Here is a 16877-nt window from a genome sequence, read left to right as displayed (position 1 = left end):
AAAAAAAAAAAAAAGTTTCTGTGTGAGCTGAGCTACCAGATGTGGGAGAAGTCACTTCCCAGCTGTGCCTTGACTATTCTTGGTCTTTAACATCTCCCCCGATGACTTCCTCTCTCTCGGCTTGGATTTGGAGTGAGTGGTTTTGGCTTCCAGAAAATGTCACATGGGCGGACCTTGAGCATCCACCACCTGGCGTGGAGTATCCCCGAGTGGGCCACATACTGTGCGCCCTGCCGCTGGCCCTCTGTGTGCTTATATTGCGACTAATTTTTGAGAGGTAGGCTACAACCCGTGCTTACTTTTTTTTTTTTTTTTTTTTTAGTTAGTTTGAAGTTGTGAGTGGCATCTATTCATAAAGGAAAATCCTTACAAATGTTGTAGCCCTGTAAGTAATTGAGTGTAATGAAATTACTGAACTCACCATGGTTCATTTACTGCAGTAGTATTATCAGAATGAACATAACCACATGATATTTGAAAGATCACTCAGTATCTATACTAAAACCTCTCCAGAAACTGCAGACAGCATACTCTCGGTTATGAGGAGAAATCCTGTGCTGCTCCACTGGCAGTGATGGGCAGACACGTGTACAGTTACTGTGGCAAAGTACATGTTATTTAAATAAAGCCCACGTGTAAGCAATTCTCTGTTAACAAAGTCACTCTCCGGGAGTCGTCCTTTTTCTCCTCTCAGTTTTCAGTGATTTACAGCTCCATAAAGTCCCAAGAATATGAGATATCACTCAGAAATGTTTTTTTTCCCACCTTCGACCTCAGTGTTATCATTCCTGTGAGGTGAGGAAGAGAAAGCCCTGCTGCAGACATGATATATTGATTCCTCTGGTTTGGGACAATGTGCTCAGAATTGGAAGTATTTGCATAATAAGTCTCACCAGGCACACTATGATTTTACAGCCTCATTCCCTGTGTGATTACAGGAAACTGAATATTTTGTGCCTTAGTATGAAGCCTTAACATGTTTACAACTAACTTATGCTGTATCTAGGTAACCAGACATTACTGGATGTTCATCAATCCTACCTCTATAACTGCATACAAATGCAACCCAGGCCATGATGTCATTTTCATGTCAAACTAGGTTCATACAAATGGCCATAATTGTGCTCTTCCTGCACCAGAGCGCTTCACTTAGAGCAAATTGATAGCTGAAGGGAGAGGCTAAAACCAAGCCTGTACTTCCATTCATTCTGTATTTTTCCATGTTGTGAGATCACTGCAGATAAATGGGGGTTGCCATAGCGTTGCAAAGGTCTGCAGGGGCGTTGTAAGCTTGAGAAGTAGTAAATGGCTCTGACTTTTCAGTGTGAACATTGGTCCACTCAACAAGATGATCTCATGACAGACATCAGTATTTTGGTTAGAGACTGGCCCCTCCTCCTCGTTTCTCTCGCCCATCTCCTCACATGACATCTCATCACTCTGTTTAAACTAGGTGCTACATTCCACAGGATTCTCTCTAACGCTTGCCTGTGCCTCCTCTATAGCCTCCCTCTTGCTCACTTTCTCTCTCTCCAAGACACACATGCATGCCAAACATAATTATTGTAAGCAAACTGTGAAAGCTCCTCAGTTTGTGTCGGTGAAGGAAGCCCCAGGCAGAACTCGGCTACTAGGCCATCTGCTCCCATAACCTGTACAATATGGCTGATGTCTTTCTGGGACTCGCTCCCTCCCTGAATCTCTCTATTATTATCACACCACCTCTTTATCCCTCCCTGCCCCCGCCCTGTTTTTTGCCTCCATCTGTGTGTATATAGGCTGGTGGCCAAGCCCTGTGCCCGCATACTTCAGATTCAGGCAGGAGTGAGTCGGCAAGCTCAGCCCAATGCTGTCCTGGAGAGGGTCTATAAGTCCATGACGGTACATAAGGCTTATGTTTGTGCTTCAAGATCATTAAACTATCCTCCTCACAGTACAGTAGTGATGTTCCTGCATTGGAATACACATTGCAGAATTATATAGTGGCACTGTGGTTTCACTTACACGTGCAGGATATGAAAAGCAAGTTACTGTGCAACTCCTCTGTCCTGTCCTTTTCAGTGTCCAGACTCAAGGCAATTGGAGGGGCTGTCCAAGCAGCTGGACTGGGATGTACGAAAAATACAGAGATGGTTTCGTCTCCGGCGGAACCAAGACAGGCCCAGTACGCTGACAAAGTTCTGTGAGAGCATGTAGGTTCCTACTGAGGAATCTATGTAGCTTACATCAAGTTGATAAGAAGGGCATTTGTGCTTATAGTACATGTAAAAAACGTGTCTTATTTTAAGCAGATTTCTGTACTGAAAAACTTGATTCTTTTATTCCACTTTAGGTGGAGATTTACGTTTTACCTGGGGATATTTATCTACGCAATTCGCCATTTGTGGGTGGTGAGTTGAATTGAGATTGCATGTGCTTTGCTTCAGCGACTAACTTATACAGTGTCATACAGTTCAAACATTGTTTTTAGTCATGAACCCATTAACTGAAACTGTAAATTACAGAATGCCACACGATTGCCTGGCTTTGGCTTTCTTGAAAGGTGGAGGGGTTTCAAAAATATCCCTCTGCTGCTCAGCACTCAGAAAAGCCTAATTATGTGCACTTGTTTTTCTTCAGTCACCATGGATGTGGGATACCAGACAGTGCTGGTACAACTACCCTTTTCAGGTTAATATTTTTTCAGTAATTGTTCAGTTATCTTTATTATAAAGCATCATATTGTCCGGTTTGCATGGCTACATATTTTATTAAGTTGTCATTGTGTCACTCCATCCCAAAGCCCCTGAGTCCTGGCCAGTACAACTACTATGTAGCTGAGCTGGCTTTCTATTGGTCCCTGATGTTTTCCCAGTTCACAGACAACAAACGGAAGGTGAGTCGAGTCAGTACTTAATTTTTTTAGCAATGTTGGTATGCCAGCTTTTACCAGCTTTGTTGTGGTTTGGTTTGCCAATTAACCAATTATATCACTTCATGCCAATCCACATAACATGGTTTCATGCTACTCAAGTATTGATATTCATTGCTCATAATTTAGTACATGTACTGCTGTACTTCTTGGCCAGGTTTTTCTTGTCCAAGAGATTTTAATCTCAGTGGCACTAACCGGAATAAATAACGGTTAAATGAATAAAATAAAATAAAGTAACATGCTCTGCAAAAACAGGTTAGTCAATAGTTACTGAAACGCTGCAGAGGCACAGAGATATTCCTCTACAGTTGACTCTAGTCAAGTCAAACACCCCAGTATTTGCACAAGCCCTTTCAGTAAGTGTCATGAGGCAAGTCTTGCTGAATATATTACGACGTAAAGATAACATTCATCAAACTACCAATTGCATTACCGCTGCCCTGTCTTTCTACTTGCAACTGTTATGTACAGCAGAGCTAGCATGAGGATCAGATTTACCAATCCACCCATCTCTCCTTCTCTCATCTCTCCTCATTTCACCGATGAAAGGATTTCATCATAATGCTTGTCCACCACCTGGCCACCATAACCCTCATCACCTTCTCCTATGCAAACAACATGCTACGAGCAGGGACTTTGGTCATGTGTGTACATGATGCATCAGACATCTTCCTTGAGGTAAAGAACTCAAGGGACAGTGATGCCTATGTTTCGTTTTGAATGTTTCCCGACATTTTAATTCAAAATGTGCTGTAGGTAAACACACAGTGCTGTAGGTAAACACAGGTAGCACACAGCTGAGCCACAGCTGTGTGCTACCTGTGCTGTCTGACAGGAAAGTGTTTACCAAAACAACATGTCATCAGTGGAAGTTACAGTACAGATAGTGGTTGGTATTTTATCACAGTGATTAATAAATCCTTAATTTACTCCTCAAGGCTGCCAAGATGGCCAACTACGCCAAGTACCAGAGGCTCTGCGATGGCCTGTTTGTGGTGTTCAGCATAATCTTTTTCCTCACTCGACTTGTCATCTATCCATTCTGGTGAGATGTGTGTGAGCTCAATCATGTGACAAACAATATATTTTGTCAATTATGCCAGCAGGTTGTAACAATTACTGGCCATTTTCACACTGAACACATGGCTTTTAATGAAATCATGTATTTTTGTACAGTAATTTCCTGTTGCTGATAATAATTGATTTCCCCATATATATGTGTGTGTGCGTGTATGTGTTGCAGGATTGTTTACAGTGTTCTGTTTGAGAGTTGGGAGATCGTGGGGCCGTACCAATCCTGGTGGCTCCTTAACGGGTTGCTGTTGGTCCTGCAGGCTCTTCACGTTATCTGGTTCTACCTCATCACTCGGATTGCTGTCAAGGCCATATTCAGGGGAAAGGTAGGTCTGTTTTTGTACCTTCTTTGCTATTCTAGAAGTTCAATACAGTACAATTGTCATCCACATCATTGCTTCATTTTTACAGGTGTCAAAGGATGAACGCAGTGATGTCGAGAGCAGCTCAGACGAAGACAGTAATTCCAGTTGCAATAAAACTCCCAATCATGCCGCAAAACCAAAAGACAGTCACAACGGTAGCCTTAACATTAATGGAGAAACGTATGACCACTGAACACTAAGGGCCAACAGTGAACCAAATAAGCTTGTAATATGGCTTGTCATCACCTCCTGTGTGTCTGTCAAGCCCACCTTGTCTCTATGAACCTCTGAAAACATGTCAACTCTTCTCTTGCTTTTATAATTTATGCGAGTTCAGAGGGAGAGAGAAAAAAGATGTAGGGAATTGTGTATGTTGATGGCAGACATCAGTTTTCTGTGTAAGGTTTACAGGTTTTTGGTTGTTTTGTTTTTTTGCAAATAGAAGGAATACAGAGAGAGAACTTTTGTGCAGATGTTTTATAAATCTGAAGCCTTTTTGCCTCCTTTTACTGCTGAAATTTATTTTATACATGGAAATAGAGCTTTATCATTGAAATTAGTAATATATGTGACGGCTGTAGGAAATTTACTATTTGTGCCTTAATAAAGATGCTCCATTTATGCCTTCATTTAAGTTTAAAAAAAGTCCAAATATGTTTATTAATAAAACATTTATTTAATCAAATCCAAGTAGTGAATCTCTTATAAGGAAAAAAACTTAATGTGCTCAATACAGTACAGCATTTACTGGATGATCAACTTGCATTATAACATGGAAACACTGTGTGAACCACTGGGTCTGTCTGATCCATCATCTTCAGTATCTTATTTTGCTGCAGCTGTCCAACATTTCAAAAACATCCTCACCGAAGTCATTATATCTCAGGCTGAAAGAATGGGATACAAAAGCAGCAGTTAGGTGTTAATTTAAAATTTGACAGCTACTTAAAAACTTGAGCTTGAAGTTAAGATGTGCTGCATAGAAATAGTTTATAAGTAGGTACGTAAACAAGGCCTCCACCTTTGCCGCAAGAGGCTTACTCACTTCATCTCCTGCATGTTGTGGCTGTCCTCCATGAGCTGCACGAGGGCGGGGACAGAGGCATTAGTCAGTAAGTTGTTTCTCAGGTCCAGACTCCTCAAAGTCTTACTGGCGCTCACAGCAGCACACAAATCCCCGACACAGGCATCTGTCAGCTGGAGCATTTCAACCCTGAGAGGAGACAGAGCAGAAACAGAATATAATGGACATTGGGTAATCAGATGATAAAAGCCACTTGCAGTGTTGGCTTGTGTGTTATTTCAGGATTTTGTCGGCTTACTCCAAAACCTCCAACAAACAGTGAGGATGAGCTATAGCGTCCCACAGGTGTTTGGCCCCTTGGTCTCCGACACTATTCAAAGATACAGATAAGGATTTGAGTCGGGAGGTCCCACCTCGCAGCAATGAACCCAGTTCTTTGAAGACCGAGTAGGTTAACTCGCACCGTGTCAGTCTGTAAGAAAAAGCAAAATTCACACCAATGCACAGGATCCTCAATTTCACCAAATATTTAAGGATAATAGGTTGCAAAAAGTTACAATGTGACACCAGGATCTACACAGAGTCCAGAAAAACAGTTGACTATACCCGAGTTTCTCAATTGGACATCCAGGTCTGCTGAGAGCTTCGCAGAGCAACAGCACCCCCTCCTGGCCCAACTCATTCACTGACAGATCGAGCTCTAACAGGGACCAGTGCTCTGACTTCAAGGCCTCAGACAAACCAGCACAGCACCCACCAGTCAGCTGGCTATCATACAAGCTGAACAGATAAACATAACAAATTGTGGAAACAAATTGTGTAAGGGTTTAGATGTCTGAATGATAGGCGGTCGTATGAATAAAACGTCACATTAATTATAAGTGTTACTGATCATCTCCAACTGCTGGTCCAATTGCTGGTCAGCATATCTGGGGAAAAAAGACTCTGACTACAATTTGATCTTCCCAAAACATGGACTTACTTAAGGCACTGCAGTTTACAACGTGGATGCTGCAGGGACTTGGACAGCAGCTCCATTCCACGGTCACCAATAGCATTTTGTGTCAGGTTAATTTCCCTCAGCTCAGATTGGCCAGAACACAAAGTTGCTGACAAAGCCTCCATGGATCCTGCGGTCAGGTCGCAGGTATGTAACCTTGTCATTATCAACAGAAAATAATGTCATCTTTCAACCTTGCAGTGGGAAAACACTGAAGCAAACACAGCAGTTGCACAGGGAAATCTTAACTCTTTGTCACCCATTTCACAATGATACTGCTCCACACATATTACATACTCAAGATCCTGTAATTTGCAGTAAGGGCTACGCAGTGCTTGACACAGTTGCATGAAGCCCTGGTCCCCGAGGTCATTAAACATCAGGTCCAACACATGCAGCTGGGAGTTTTGTGAGGTCAGGACAGATGCCAGGTCTCCACAGCATGCCTCCGTCAGTTTGCATACTGTAAGTCTACACAAATCAACAGCAACTCATTGATTGGACCGAAAATACTTTTGCCATGAACATAAATGATGTTTGAAAATGTCTCAGACTAATCTCACTTTAATATCTGCAGTTGGCAGTCTCTGAGTCCGGTGCAGAGGATTTTGAGCTTTGCATCACCCAGGTGGGAATAAGAGAGATCCAGTTCCTTGGTCCTTCCATTGCGCAGAGCTGAAGCCAAGTGAGGAATGGATCCTGTTCTTAGGGAGCTCTGTGACAGTCTAGGGACATAAGAGAGAGCCATTACAGAGAGATGTATGCACTAAACTGAGTGTAAAGAATAGTGAATACATGAGATTTGGCATGCAACTACTGGAAAGCATAGATGAATGTCTAGACATATCTATTCTCTTTTTTTTCTTTATGGCTTACATTATCTTTTCAGACAAGGCCATTGCTGGCACCAGACTCTCTGCTTCCTCCTCCATAAAATCCTTCGTTGAGTACAGGTTCAGCTGCTCCATCTCCCCAAGGCACACAGTGACATAGTTCAATGCCACACAGTCCTGAAGGCCCAGACCCCCATAGCTGATGCCAATCCGTGCTGAAGGGGTGATAATCTCTTTCACCAAACTCGGATTGTGACATTGATGAAGCAAATGGAAAAAGTGGAGCTGTCTGTCTTTGTAGAAATCCTTTAGTGTCTTCTGGGAGCTGCTTTTAAGCCACTGTTTAAAATCCAAGATCCGATCAGAGTTGAACTCCCCCAGCAAAATCTCTAGTGGTCTCCGCTGAGTTGGTTCTGAGAGTCCTGCGAGGTAAAGATCTAGAAACTTTGCACGGCCTTCATGCTTTTCTAACATCTCCTTTACACTTTGACATGGCGACTTGTCCATGAAGAAAGATAGAGCCAGAGAGAACTCTTGCATGAGTTGGGAGTGGAAAGAGAAGGCACCTGCATCTGATTCCAGGTCACCTTCCACTCGCAAGAAAACATCAACTGAGGTCTGAGAGGTAAGAAACTGCTGAAAACCAAAGGAGTACATTTCCTCTTTGGTACAGCTGGAATGTTGCTCAAGACAACAATGAGACGCCATCCGACCTAGGGCTGCCACTAGATCTCTGGAGCGGGCCTCAGTCAGTGAGAGAGCTCGAATCAGGTGGACCATGATACTCACAAACATCTGAGTTAACGTTTCAGGAAGACTCTCTCCAGCATCCACCAGAGATTTGTAAATGGAACAGACTGTCCAGCAAAATCTAGGGGAAGTGCAGAAATTGTAAAAGCCTAATGTCCTCTCCATGTTTATTAGGGCACTGTTGGCACTAGCTGGGTCAGTGAAGAACTCCTCAAAGTAGGCTTTTCTCTGGGGCTTCAGAAACCCCAACACTTCCACCCGGGTGCCATTAAGAAACTCCAGGTGTCCTGTAGGCGTGGTGGCAACCAGAATGGTGGCCCCTTTTAGCAGTGTCCCATGCAAAAGGCTGGCTACTAGGCAGGGCTCTGAGGCGACCTGGCTGAGGTCAGTGCAGAGGGTATGGACTGCAGGGTCCAGGCTGTGCTTGTACTGATCCAGCTCGTCAAATACAAACAACAGCTTCTCAGGCTCCTGCAGAGCTAGGGACAAGATTTCAGGAGTAAAATGGCCATGACGGTGTGACAAGAACGTCTCCAAGGAGAACATCTCATCAAGAGAATTTAGCTCCCTCAAGCAGAAATGGAACACATAAGAAAAGTTTTGGAGGTGTTCTCCTTTGGCCCAGCCAACAACCAGTTTTGTCAAAGCGGTTGTTTTACCTGATCCTGCAGGACCAACCACCATAACTGTTTTGATGTTGTCAGACAGTGCAGTGTGGATGGCATCATCAAGAGAAGGCAGGTTGTCTCCCACATATGTCTTTTTCACCTCAGCACTGGCAGTCAAGGGGGATATGTACTGGCTGTTATTTATCACGTGGATTGGCAGCTGGCCACCAAGAAGTGTCGATGTGGCGTCTGACCTCAGGATATTTTCCAGCAACACTTGTCTGTGCATTATGTAGATCACTGTTGTGAGAACACAGAAAAATGTAATGAGGGAGAGTTGCATATATGTATGTTAACATGCATGCTATAACTAACAATAATCTAACAATCTGATTTACATAACACTTTTTTACGTAACAAATAGTGTTTTACAGTGTAATAAACTACACACCCTTACTCTGCAGTCCATCTTACAAGCTACAGGCTCTCGTACACTGCACACTGCACTCTTGCAAACACTAGTGAAAAGTGTAAAGTACAATTACCTTCGACTCGGTGTTGTTCAAAGAAATGTAGGTATGACAAGCATTCCCCAATGAACTGGAAGAGAAAGATTTCATAAAGTCGACAATAAACTGTCTTCAATAAAAGCAGAGATATTCAGTGGGTGGATAATATGGATATGTAGGTGGATATGCCTACACTGGGCATGTCATGAAACTATTCACCAATCAAACCCCGAGGAAGAAAACAGGAAGTGGTTCTGAATTAGAAGGAGCCAGAGGGGCATCGCTGTGGTTTATGGGTTTTTCCGCCTTTTATTCACAAACAAGGACATGAGCAGCCCCCAAACCTTAATTAAAATGTTGTTGCTATTTCCAAAAGTCCATAACAAACCTGTTAATTATCCTTCTAAATTATTATTGATAAACGCTGGCATAGGTAGTACTAAAAGCCTCCCAAACCTTATGGTTGTGTTCCTGGGGTGGAGTTGTGTGTTCATAGTACAATGTGTTTCCATCTCATAGAGCAGTGTTATACCACTTACATGGATGGCCGCTAGAGGGAGCCGCTGACAACGTCACTCCATGACTCATCACTGCACGGCCGTGGCTCATTGGGTTTCACGTCTGTCTGTTCAAAATATTTGACATTATTTGTTAAAAGCAAGCTACAAGCGGTACCGCTACACAGCCCCCATTTTAAGCACACTGAGTCATACACCGACGTGGACTTTATTCTTCGTCCGAGTTATGGTTGAAATCAGCCGACAGAATTATTATATAAACATATTTCCTACACGACTGAACCCAGACTCCATCACATACCGAGTCACTATTTGTTCATATGGTCCAAATGGTGGTTTCTACTCAAAGAGTGGGCAGCCGCCATTCACAGGTAACATGTCGGCTACAGTTGATATGAACGTGAAACGACCAAACGATGACTTCATTCAGTGTTTAATCTTAATGCAGTAAATATATTCGCTTACTTCGCCCCAGGAAGTTTGTGACACTGTGGAGCGCCTCTTGTCCAATCACAATCCGTGACCACAACACACGTGCATGCAACCTAGCCTCGCGGTCTTTGATTTAAAAAAAAAAAAAAAAAAAAAAAAAAAAAAAAAGATTTTCCCCCCAATAAAATATATATTTCTACTATGTAAAATACAAAATACTATAATCAGAAGCATCTTGTTGCAAAGTAACAGTTGCACTTATTGCTTGCCTACCTTACATGCCATGTTCTGACTGAATTTCAACACGCACATACACGCACGCACGCACGCACGCACGCACACGCACGCACGCACACACACAGCAATATATGTTAAAAATAAAAGATGGATGCATTTACCAGTCTCATCCTGTTGTTCCTCTGTTGCTCTCTTGAATATATATTTCTTCAGAGGATCTCCATGTGTGTTTCTTTGTTTGTTTTCATTTTGTCATGTTGACAGCTATCATATATGTTTTAAACTGTATGATTTTAATGGGTGAGATGGTTGTTTAAGAAGAAAGCTATGTAGGTTTAAATATCAGCTTTCAGGTAGCTATACTATTATGTTCTGTTGAGATGTATCTGTGAAACAGAAATCCAATGAACATTGTGTTCGCCACTTCTTCTTGACAGAACTGGCGCATGTTGCTAAGGTCCGCAGTTCTCAACCTGGGGTCCTCAGACCCTCAGGGGTCAGGGGTTCCAGGGGTCCCCAAGGAAAACAGGAAATATTTTAATTTCATGTTTATTTAATTGACTAGAACTTAGCCCAATGACAAAATGCATAAGAATGACTATTCAGTTCACAGGTTTTAGTGTTAAGTTCAAGTTCAATGTCAATGTTTACAGTCTCAAAGGGCTTTACATGCAAAAAGTTTCAACAAGCAGTACAACACCTTCTGACTTAATTCTCATAGCAGGTAAGAAAAAAAAAAAAAACACTGACATATTATGCTATCACAAAAGGAATATTTCAATTTTCTACCATGCAGCAATAAGATCATCACCATCATCGCTGAGGGTAGAGAGAGTTTGTGCTTGTCCGGTAAAGGGACAAGCATATAAGGGCATTTTTTGAAGTACCTGTATTTTACTACAGGATGTAAACCCAAAACATTCTTTACGTCACTACATTTGTGACAGCTTTTCTTCCCTCTGACTTGCGATACAGTATGTTTGTGGTTCTACATCCTCATAGCTTGAAAGTCTGTTACCTGCAGCATGACAGCTAGTATTTATGAATCACCGATCCTTTAAACTCAGACTAAAACGTCTCTAAACGTCAGTGCACCAGGGACAGCACCCAAAAGCGCTGAAATACCAGAATCTTACAAAGTGCTCTTTCACATTTCCTGGGTGGGTCTCTTTTAGTCTCTTTATGAGTCCTCCAGGTATCTCTCCCAGCCAGTTATGTGAAATTCCATGCAGTTGTACATTACACACTGGCTAATCAGAGGTGACTTGTTTTCATATTTTGCACAGAGATAGGCCGCATGATTCAGATCTCTGGTATTCAAGAAGCAAATTTATGTGTCTGGTCTCTTTCAGGTCATAAGAATCTCAAACTATAATAATATGGCATTGTAAATGCCAAAATATAATAATTGCCTACAATGTTTTTCCATATAGTCAAAGTGTAATGTTATACCTGTTGTAGACCAGACTTAGCTGCTGCAAATCTGCGAGAGCCATTTGTGACCAATACCTGCTGCATATTATGTGACTGGTGTCAGTCACCTGAAAGCATTGCAAATTTATCACAGAAGCCATTGAGGATACACAGAGAGGCCTGTTGTTTTCTCCCCCCATGCTCTTTCAGGACTCTTTCTTGGACAGGTTTCACTTCATCATACTTTCATCCTCATACTATGTTGTTATGTTTTGATGGGGGTGTCATGAATGCACCGGGGAATGAATAAAATGCAGTGAACATGTCTGGTTTGGATGTCTAATTGTTGCTTGTAAGAAAGAGGACGGAAGTCATTAAACTGGCGAATGGAAGTCTGTCTTTATTTGAAAAACAAAAATTGGAAATTGTTGTGTTGTTCAGTCAAAGACACACCGCCATCGACACATCTGAATAATTGGTAAGCTGACAACATACACACAGTTGATATATGGTTAAATTTCAGCATGCAGTGTAATTTGGATACATTTTTCTGCTTTAGTATGTTATATCTTGGGTCTCCACTGTCTTGATGAGAATAGGAGCTGACCTTTGCTGCTGGTAGATGTTAACCTTGGGGGCTGAAGAGAAGAGGAGAATGGAAACATTATATACAAACACACAGCAGAAACTTATGTATCCATCCAACCTTTATGTTAGTGCTATTAACATTGAAAGCTGCAGTTGTAAAATGCAGTACTTACGTTTGTTGGCCACAGTTTGGATGTTGAGAACAGACTGCTGTCCGATTCTGCAAATGAGAGTGGAGGAAATACAATGTAAACACCAGCAGTCAATCAAAAGGTGGGTGAGCTATGACCTGTGGATGTTTATCTCACATTCATAATTAGATACTACTGAAATAACTTTGATAGCGCTCAGTATGATGCTGAGATGCATCAGTGTAAACCCATAAAACTCTTGTGTACCTTTCCTCTTCTCCTTCCAGCAGCTTCCTGTAGGTGGAGATCTCTATGTCCAGCGCCAGCTTGACGTTCATCAGCTCCTGGTACTCCCTGACCTGGAGCGCCATGTCCTGCTTGGCCCTCTGCAAGGCCAGCTCCAGGTCCCTGATGCGCTCCTTGGCATCCTTGACAGCCTTCTCCCCACGATGCTCTGTCTCAGCTATCTGGCCGTCGAGGGTGGCACGCTGAAGAAATGGAAAGGATGGCGTAAATGATTTCGCTACAACGGCAACACTTTGCAATCAAGGTGGAAATGATATTCTTAAATAGGGCTGCTGAAACACATACTTGAATCACCAGTCACATGATCGTGCCCACTAAGATTCCCATCAGTTATAAGATATTGTTCAGTGAAAAACTAAGACAATTCTAAATCAAAATCGTGAATTTTGTTGAGATTGAGATTTTACTTTTTGGCCATATCGCCCAGCTCTGTACTTAAGCAGTGTTTAGTAATGCATGATGTTTTGATGCATGAATAAACACAGGTTGTGTCATGAATTCTTGCTCAACAAATTATCAAGTCATTGTGACTTTATGTGATTAGTTCACACTTCATAAACAAAATTTTCAGTTATGGAATTCACACTTATGTCATACAATAATTTATATGTGACCAAAATGGCTTGATTTCTTTTACATATGAGTGTATTTCAGGACCATTTGCTCAGCCTCTACGATAAATAAAATTAAATAAAAAAAAAAATAAATAAAAATAAAATAGACCCACTGGCATTTTTGACATATTTACAACATGGATGGGACATGAGTTGTTGTTTATTTGTTGGTAAATCGTATTTGTGTTGTTTTTGAAGCAGTAGCACAGTAAAGAGAAAGATGCACTAAAACCAAAATCGTGTGGCTGGGACTAATTGTCAATTTAAAGGTGAATGATCAGACAAGTTAAAACTCAACAGAAGTGTCCCTCCCAAGTAAAGTGACGCTGTGATACTCATTTGTAAATAGTTACTGAACAATCATTCACTAAATCTTTCTCCTCTAATTTGTCACTCAGTACCTGCTGTAGGATTCTGGTTTCTGGCTCGTGCGTTAAAACACCATGAGTCATGCATTACTTAAACATTACTTAAGCAGATGATTTGTACCCTTATTGTAAAGTGTTACTGCAACAACTAAGCTTGTAAATCAAATGGATGATTGGGTTTCATACAAACGCCTCCTTCAGGGTTAACTGTTCTCTAGTACTGTCCAGCCTGTTATCACTGTGAATGTCCCATGCCATTTGTGAATATGGCCCGTGGAAAGACTTAAACCATAACATTTAAGTGGTAATGCTGACATCAGGGCTTGTATTATTACAACTGAGGCTGTCCCTCAGATGTTTGAATTAGAGGGTTTGAAGGTTTGATGCCTGCCATTTGAGGAATACCTGTGCCTTCACTTTAATCAGCATGCCAGTTGGCAGCGATTCCCCAGACAGGCCTGTAGCAATCCACAAACCATAAATACACACTGAGCGACAGCATGATTTTAATCTTTTACTCTGTCATTGCTCACTCGTGATTCTTGGCTCCGTCCCACAAACAGTTATCAGTTTTAAGGTAGTTGTTTGGCCAGTTGATCGTGGTTCAGAGCAGGGATCTGTGGATGTTTACCAGCCCTTCACTCACCTGCCCCTTCACAGCTTGGATTTCATTCTGCAGACGGCTGATCAAGCGGTTGAGCTCGGCAATCTCTGCCTTGGTGTTACGCAGCTCATCACCGTACTGGTCAGCCTGGGCGGACATCTGGTTAAACTGGTGCAGGAAAGAGAACGAAGATCAGTAACTATCACACAACTGCAAAATGATGGCCCTAAGCACTTGGGTAACACTTCAATCTCAGTGCTTCTCCTCCCATTAAAACTTGTTCAACTGTGTCCTTAGCTTCATAAAAAAGCACAATGAAATGTTAAATATTCATCATAGCTTGAGATTAAAAGTATCTCTCTGATATGTGTTCACCTTGTTTTTGTACCAGCTCTCGGCCTCCTCGCGGCTGCGTGCAGCGATGTCCTCGTACTGGGCCTTCACGTCAGACACAATCTGATCCATGTTCAGGCCTCGGGAGTTGTCCATCTGCACCACCACAGAGGTTTCCTTCAGGCTGTCCTGCAGCTCACGCAGCTCCTGTTGTCAAAGAACATTGTTATAGAATTCATTTGGCCACAGAAAGCTAATAAATATTTCATTCCATTTTATGTATTTCAGATAATAAGACTGATGTCCAATAGCTGCCTACCATATCATAGAGAGACCTGAGGAAGTTGAGTTCATCAGCGATCCCAGCCACTTTGTCCTCTAGATCCACCTTGGACAGATAGCCGGCGTCCACATCCTGGAGATAGTCAGAGAAATTCATCAGCAAAAAAAGAAACATGGTACACATGGATTTAATGCTGATTGTTTTTTTTTTTTTTTTTTTCTGTTGCCAATATACATTTTTTTTTTCACTGTAATTGAACTATATCAACTCAGGTCTCCTGATGCTCCCAAATGTTTTGCTGAAGAAATTACCTGGACAACTAGGAGTTATGAGTGTAATACTTAGTGGTTGCAGAAAATATGTGACTTAATGAGATAAAGAATTGGCTTTTCTTTACTTAAAACATAACATTCCCATTCTGTACATGTTATGACTCTCATGACTGTTTACCTTTTTGAGCACCACAAACTCGTTTTCTGCCATATTCCTCTTGTTGATCTCCTCCTCATACCTGAAACCAGCAAGAAACATTTAGGTTTAGGATTTACTTTGTAATTATGAATACCTCACCATTTAAATAGAAAAGATGACTACTGGTGAGTGTGATCTTCACTTAAGCCTCAGTAGTCACTTAGGGCTTGATTTAGTTTCTTTTTCGCTTGTTGCGTTTCAGCAAACAGTCTTACTTTGTCTTGTGTTCCTCCACATTTTTGTGCATGGCATTGTTCTCTATGTCCAGTCTCTGCTTGTCATTGGTGATGGTGTCCAGCTGTCTCTGCAGGTTTGCAATGTAGGCCTTCAGCATGGGCTCAATGTTAGATGAGGCTGCGGTCTGTCCCTCCAGCAGCTTCCATTTGGTTTCCAGCATTTTGTTTTGCTGCTCCAGGAATCTGACCTGGGACACACACACACACACACACACACACACACACACACACATGCACGCAATTAGAGAGTACCAAACAAACAATTAGTAGGTGTTTCCAGTGGACAGTGTTTGTCAAGACTTTAAACATTTAGTTCTGCCTAATGCCAGTATCAGAACAAATTATTACAATGATCAAAATGAATTTAATCTGAGAAAAATAAACCCTGGAAAATATTTATATTTTGTCTTACCTTGTCAATAAATGAAGCAAAGCGGTTGTTGAGACTCTTGATTTGGTCTTTCTCCTGGGTGCGGATAGCCTGGATGGTGGGGTCAATGTCGATGTTGAGTGGGGTCAGCAGGCTCTTGTTGACAGACACCGCTGTAATCTGGGTGCAGGAGTAAGGCCCGCTGCTGGCCTTGGGGATGGAGTAAGACCCTAAGGACATGCTGCTGAACTCCCTGGAGGACAGGTGCCTCCCTGGGCGACTGCTACGCTTGTTCCTCAGACTCATGGTAGCGGCGAGTGGAAGTGTTACTGCTGTGATGGATGGAGAGGTTGGAGTGGCTGAGCTCTGTTGTGCTTCTCTTATCAGGATCCTACTTTATAGGCAGGACAGGGTGTGGTGTGATAGAGGAAGCTGCAGTATGTGGCTCCCCAAAGTGGGTGAACCAGTCTGACACATACCACCCTCTCTCCCACCTACCCCCCTTCTGCAAAACCTGTATTGTTTCCTTGCTGCCCTGGAATTCAAGTTTGCTCTGTTGTTTTGGTGCAGCTTTTAGTGGTGCACCTGTTTCTGCATGAATATCCCATGAATATCCCATTCAAAAATGAACTGCTCTTGATGTGTGTGTGTGTGTGTGTGTGTATGTGTGTGTGTGTGTGTGCCAAAACCCTCACTGATAATGGGGACAGAAAATTTTTATGGACTTCATTTCAGTGTACTGAAGCGCTGAGAGCAGAGAGGAAATTAACTATATAAACACAGTGGCTGGGAAATTCCTTAAATCATCAGATACTCTCACAGATTTGCTAGATATTTAGAATGAAATAGAATAAAAAATCTGATTTTTTAAAAAATGAGAACAAAACGAGAACAAA

The 16877-nt window shown here is 42.1% G+C and overlaps 3 protein-coding genes across 4 annotated transcripts; 1 reads left to right on the top strand and 2 right to left on the bottom strand.

Annotated features, from left to right (window-relative positions):
* The first annotated feature begins 40 nt into the window (after window positions 1–40).
* Window positions 41–4676, top strand: LOC115362110 (ceramide synthase 5-like). The gene is made up of 10 exons (XM_030055900.1): window positions 41–277; window positions 1779–1881; window positions 2062–2192; window positions 2333–2390; window positions 2620–2670; window positions 2783–2875; window positions 3464–3592; window positions 3853–3959; window positions 4158–4314; window positions 4400–4676. Exons 1-10 carry the CDS (start codon window positions 102–104, stop codon window positions 4544–4546), a joined length of 1152 nt encoding a protein of 383 aa, XP_029911760.1. The 5' UTR covers window positions 41–101; the 3' UTR covers window positions 4547–4676.
* Window positions 4677–4981: 305 nt separating this feature from the next.
* LOC115362710 (NACHT, LRR and PYD domains-containing protein 3) lies at window positions 4982–10130 on the bottom strand. Of its 2 annotated transcripts, none has more exons than XM_030056760.1 (11): window positions 10061–10130; window positions 9617–9702; window positions 9114–9168; window positions 7254–8868; window positions 6941–7102; window positions 6675–6848; window positions 6360–6533; window positions 5984–6157; window positions 5676–5849; window positions 5399–5566; window positions 4982–5240 (listed from the first exon to the last, which is right to left on the bottom strand). In XM_030056760.1, exons 4-11 carry the CDS (start codon window positions 8855–8857, stop codon window positions 5171–5173), a joined length of 2700 nt encoding a protein of 899 aa, XP_029912620.1. In that variant the 5' UTR covers window positions 8858–8868; window positions 9114–9168; window positions 9617–9702; window positions 10061–10130; the 3' UTR covers window positions 4982–5170. The 2 variants fall into 2 exon arrangements, with proteins under 2 accessions (XP_029912620.1, XP_029912619.1); XM_030056759.1 differs by having other exon boundaries at window positions 9897–10089.
* Window positions 10131–12054: 1924 nt separating this feature from the next.
* Window positions 12055–16374, bottom strand: LOC115362554 (keratin, type II cytoskeletal 8-like). Its single transcript, XM_030056517.1, has 9 exons — window positions 16024–16374; window positions 15591–15799; window positions 15355–15415; window positions 14941–15036; window positions 14664–14828; window positions 14331–14456; window positions 12664–12884; window positions 12439–12485; window positions 12055–12315 (listed from the first exon to the last, which is right to left on the bottom strand). The coding sequence occupies exons 1-9, from the start codon at window positions 16285–16287 to the stop codon at window positions 12233–12235; spliced, it is 1272 nt and encodes a 423-aa protein (XP_029912377.1). The 5' UTR covers window positions 16288–16374; the 3' UTR covers window positions 12055–12232.
* Between the last annotated feature and the right edge of the window lie 503 nt (window positions 16375–16877).

The sequence above is a fragment of the Myripristis murdjan genome, chromosome 7, assembly GCF_902150065.1.
Source record: "Myripristis murdjan chromosome 7, fMyrMur1.1, whole genome shotgun sequence".
Lineage (NCBI taxonomy): Eukaryota > Metazoa > Chordata > Actinopteri > Holocentriformes > Holocentridae > Myripristis > Myripristis murdjan.
Note: the sequence above shows the minus strand (reverse complement) of the source record. Positions and strands in the feature narration are given on the sequence as shown.

Excerpts from the sequence above, each read along its gene's own strand:
- LOC115362710 (XM_030056760.1), bottom strand. The coding sequence starts at position 8,857 with ATGCACAGACAAGTGTTGCTGGAAAATATCCTGAGGTCAGACGCCACA. Across the intron at positions 6,849-6,940 it reads TGCCAACTGCAGATATTAAA|ACTTACAGTATGCAAACTGA; the intron begins GTGAGATTAGTC and ends TGATTTGTGTAG. Across the intron at positions 6,534-6,674 it reads TGCAAATTACAGGATCTTGA|GTTACATACCTGCGACCTGA; the intron begins GTATGTAATATG and ends GATAATGACAAG.
- LOC115362110 (XM_030055900.1), top strand. The coding sequence starts at position 102 with ATGACTTCCTCTCTCTCGGCTTGGATTTGGAGTGAGTGGTTTTGGCTT. Across the intron at positions 278-1,778 it reads TTGCGACTAATTTTTGAGAG|GCTGGTGGCCAAGCCCTGTG; the intron begins GTAGGCTACAAC and ends GTGTGTATATAG. Across the intron at positions 2,391-2,619 it reads CAATTCGCCATTTGTGGGTG|TCACCATGGATGTGGGATAC; the intron begins GTGAGTTGAATT and ends GTTTTTCTTCAG.
- LOC115362554 (XM_030056517.1), bottom strand. The coding sequence starts at position 16,287 with ATGAGTCTGAGGAACAAGCGTAGCAGTCGCCCAGGGAGGCACCTGTCC. Across the intron at positions 15,800-16,023 it reads TTGCTTCATTTATTGACAAG|GTCAGATTCCTGGAGCAGCA; the intron begins GTAAGACAAAAT and ends TGTGTGTCCCAG. Across the intron at positions 12,885-14,330 it reads TCCAAGCTGTGAAGGGGCAG|CGTGCCACCCTCGACGGCCA; the intron begins GTGAGTGAAGGG and ends CCATTTCTTCAG.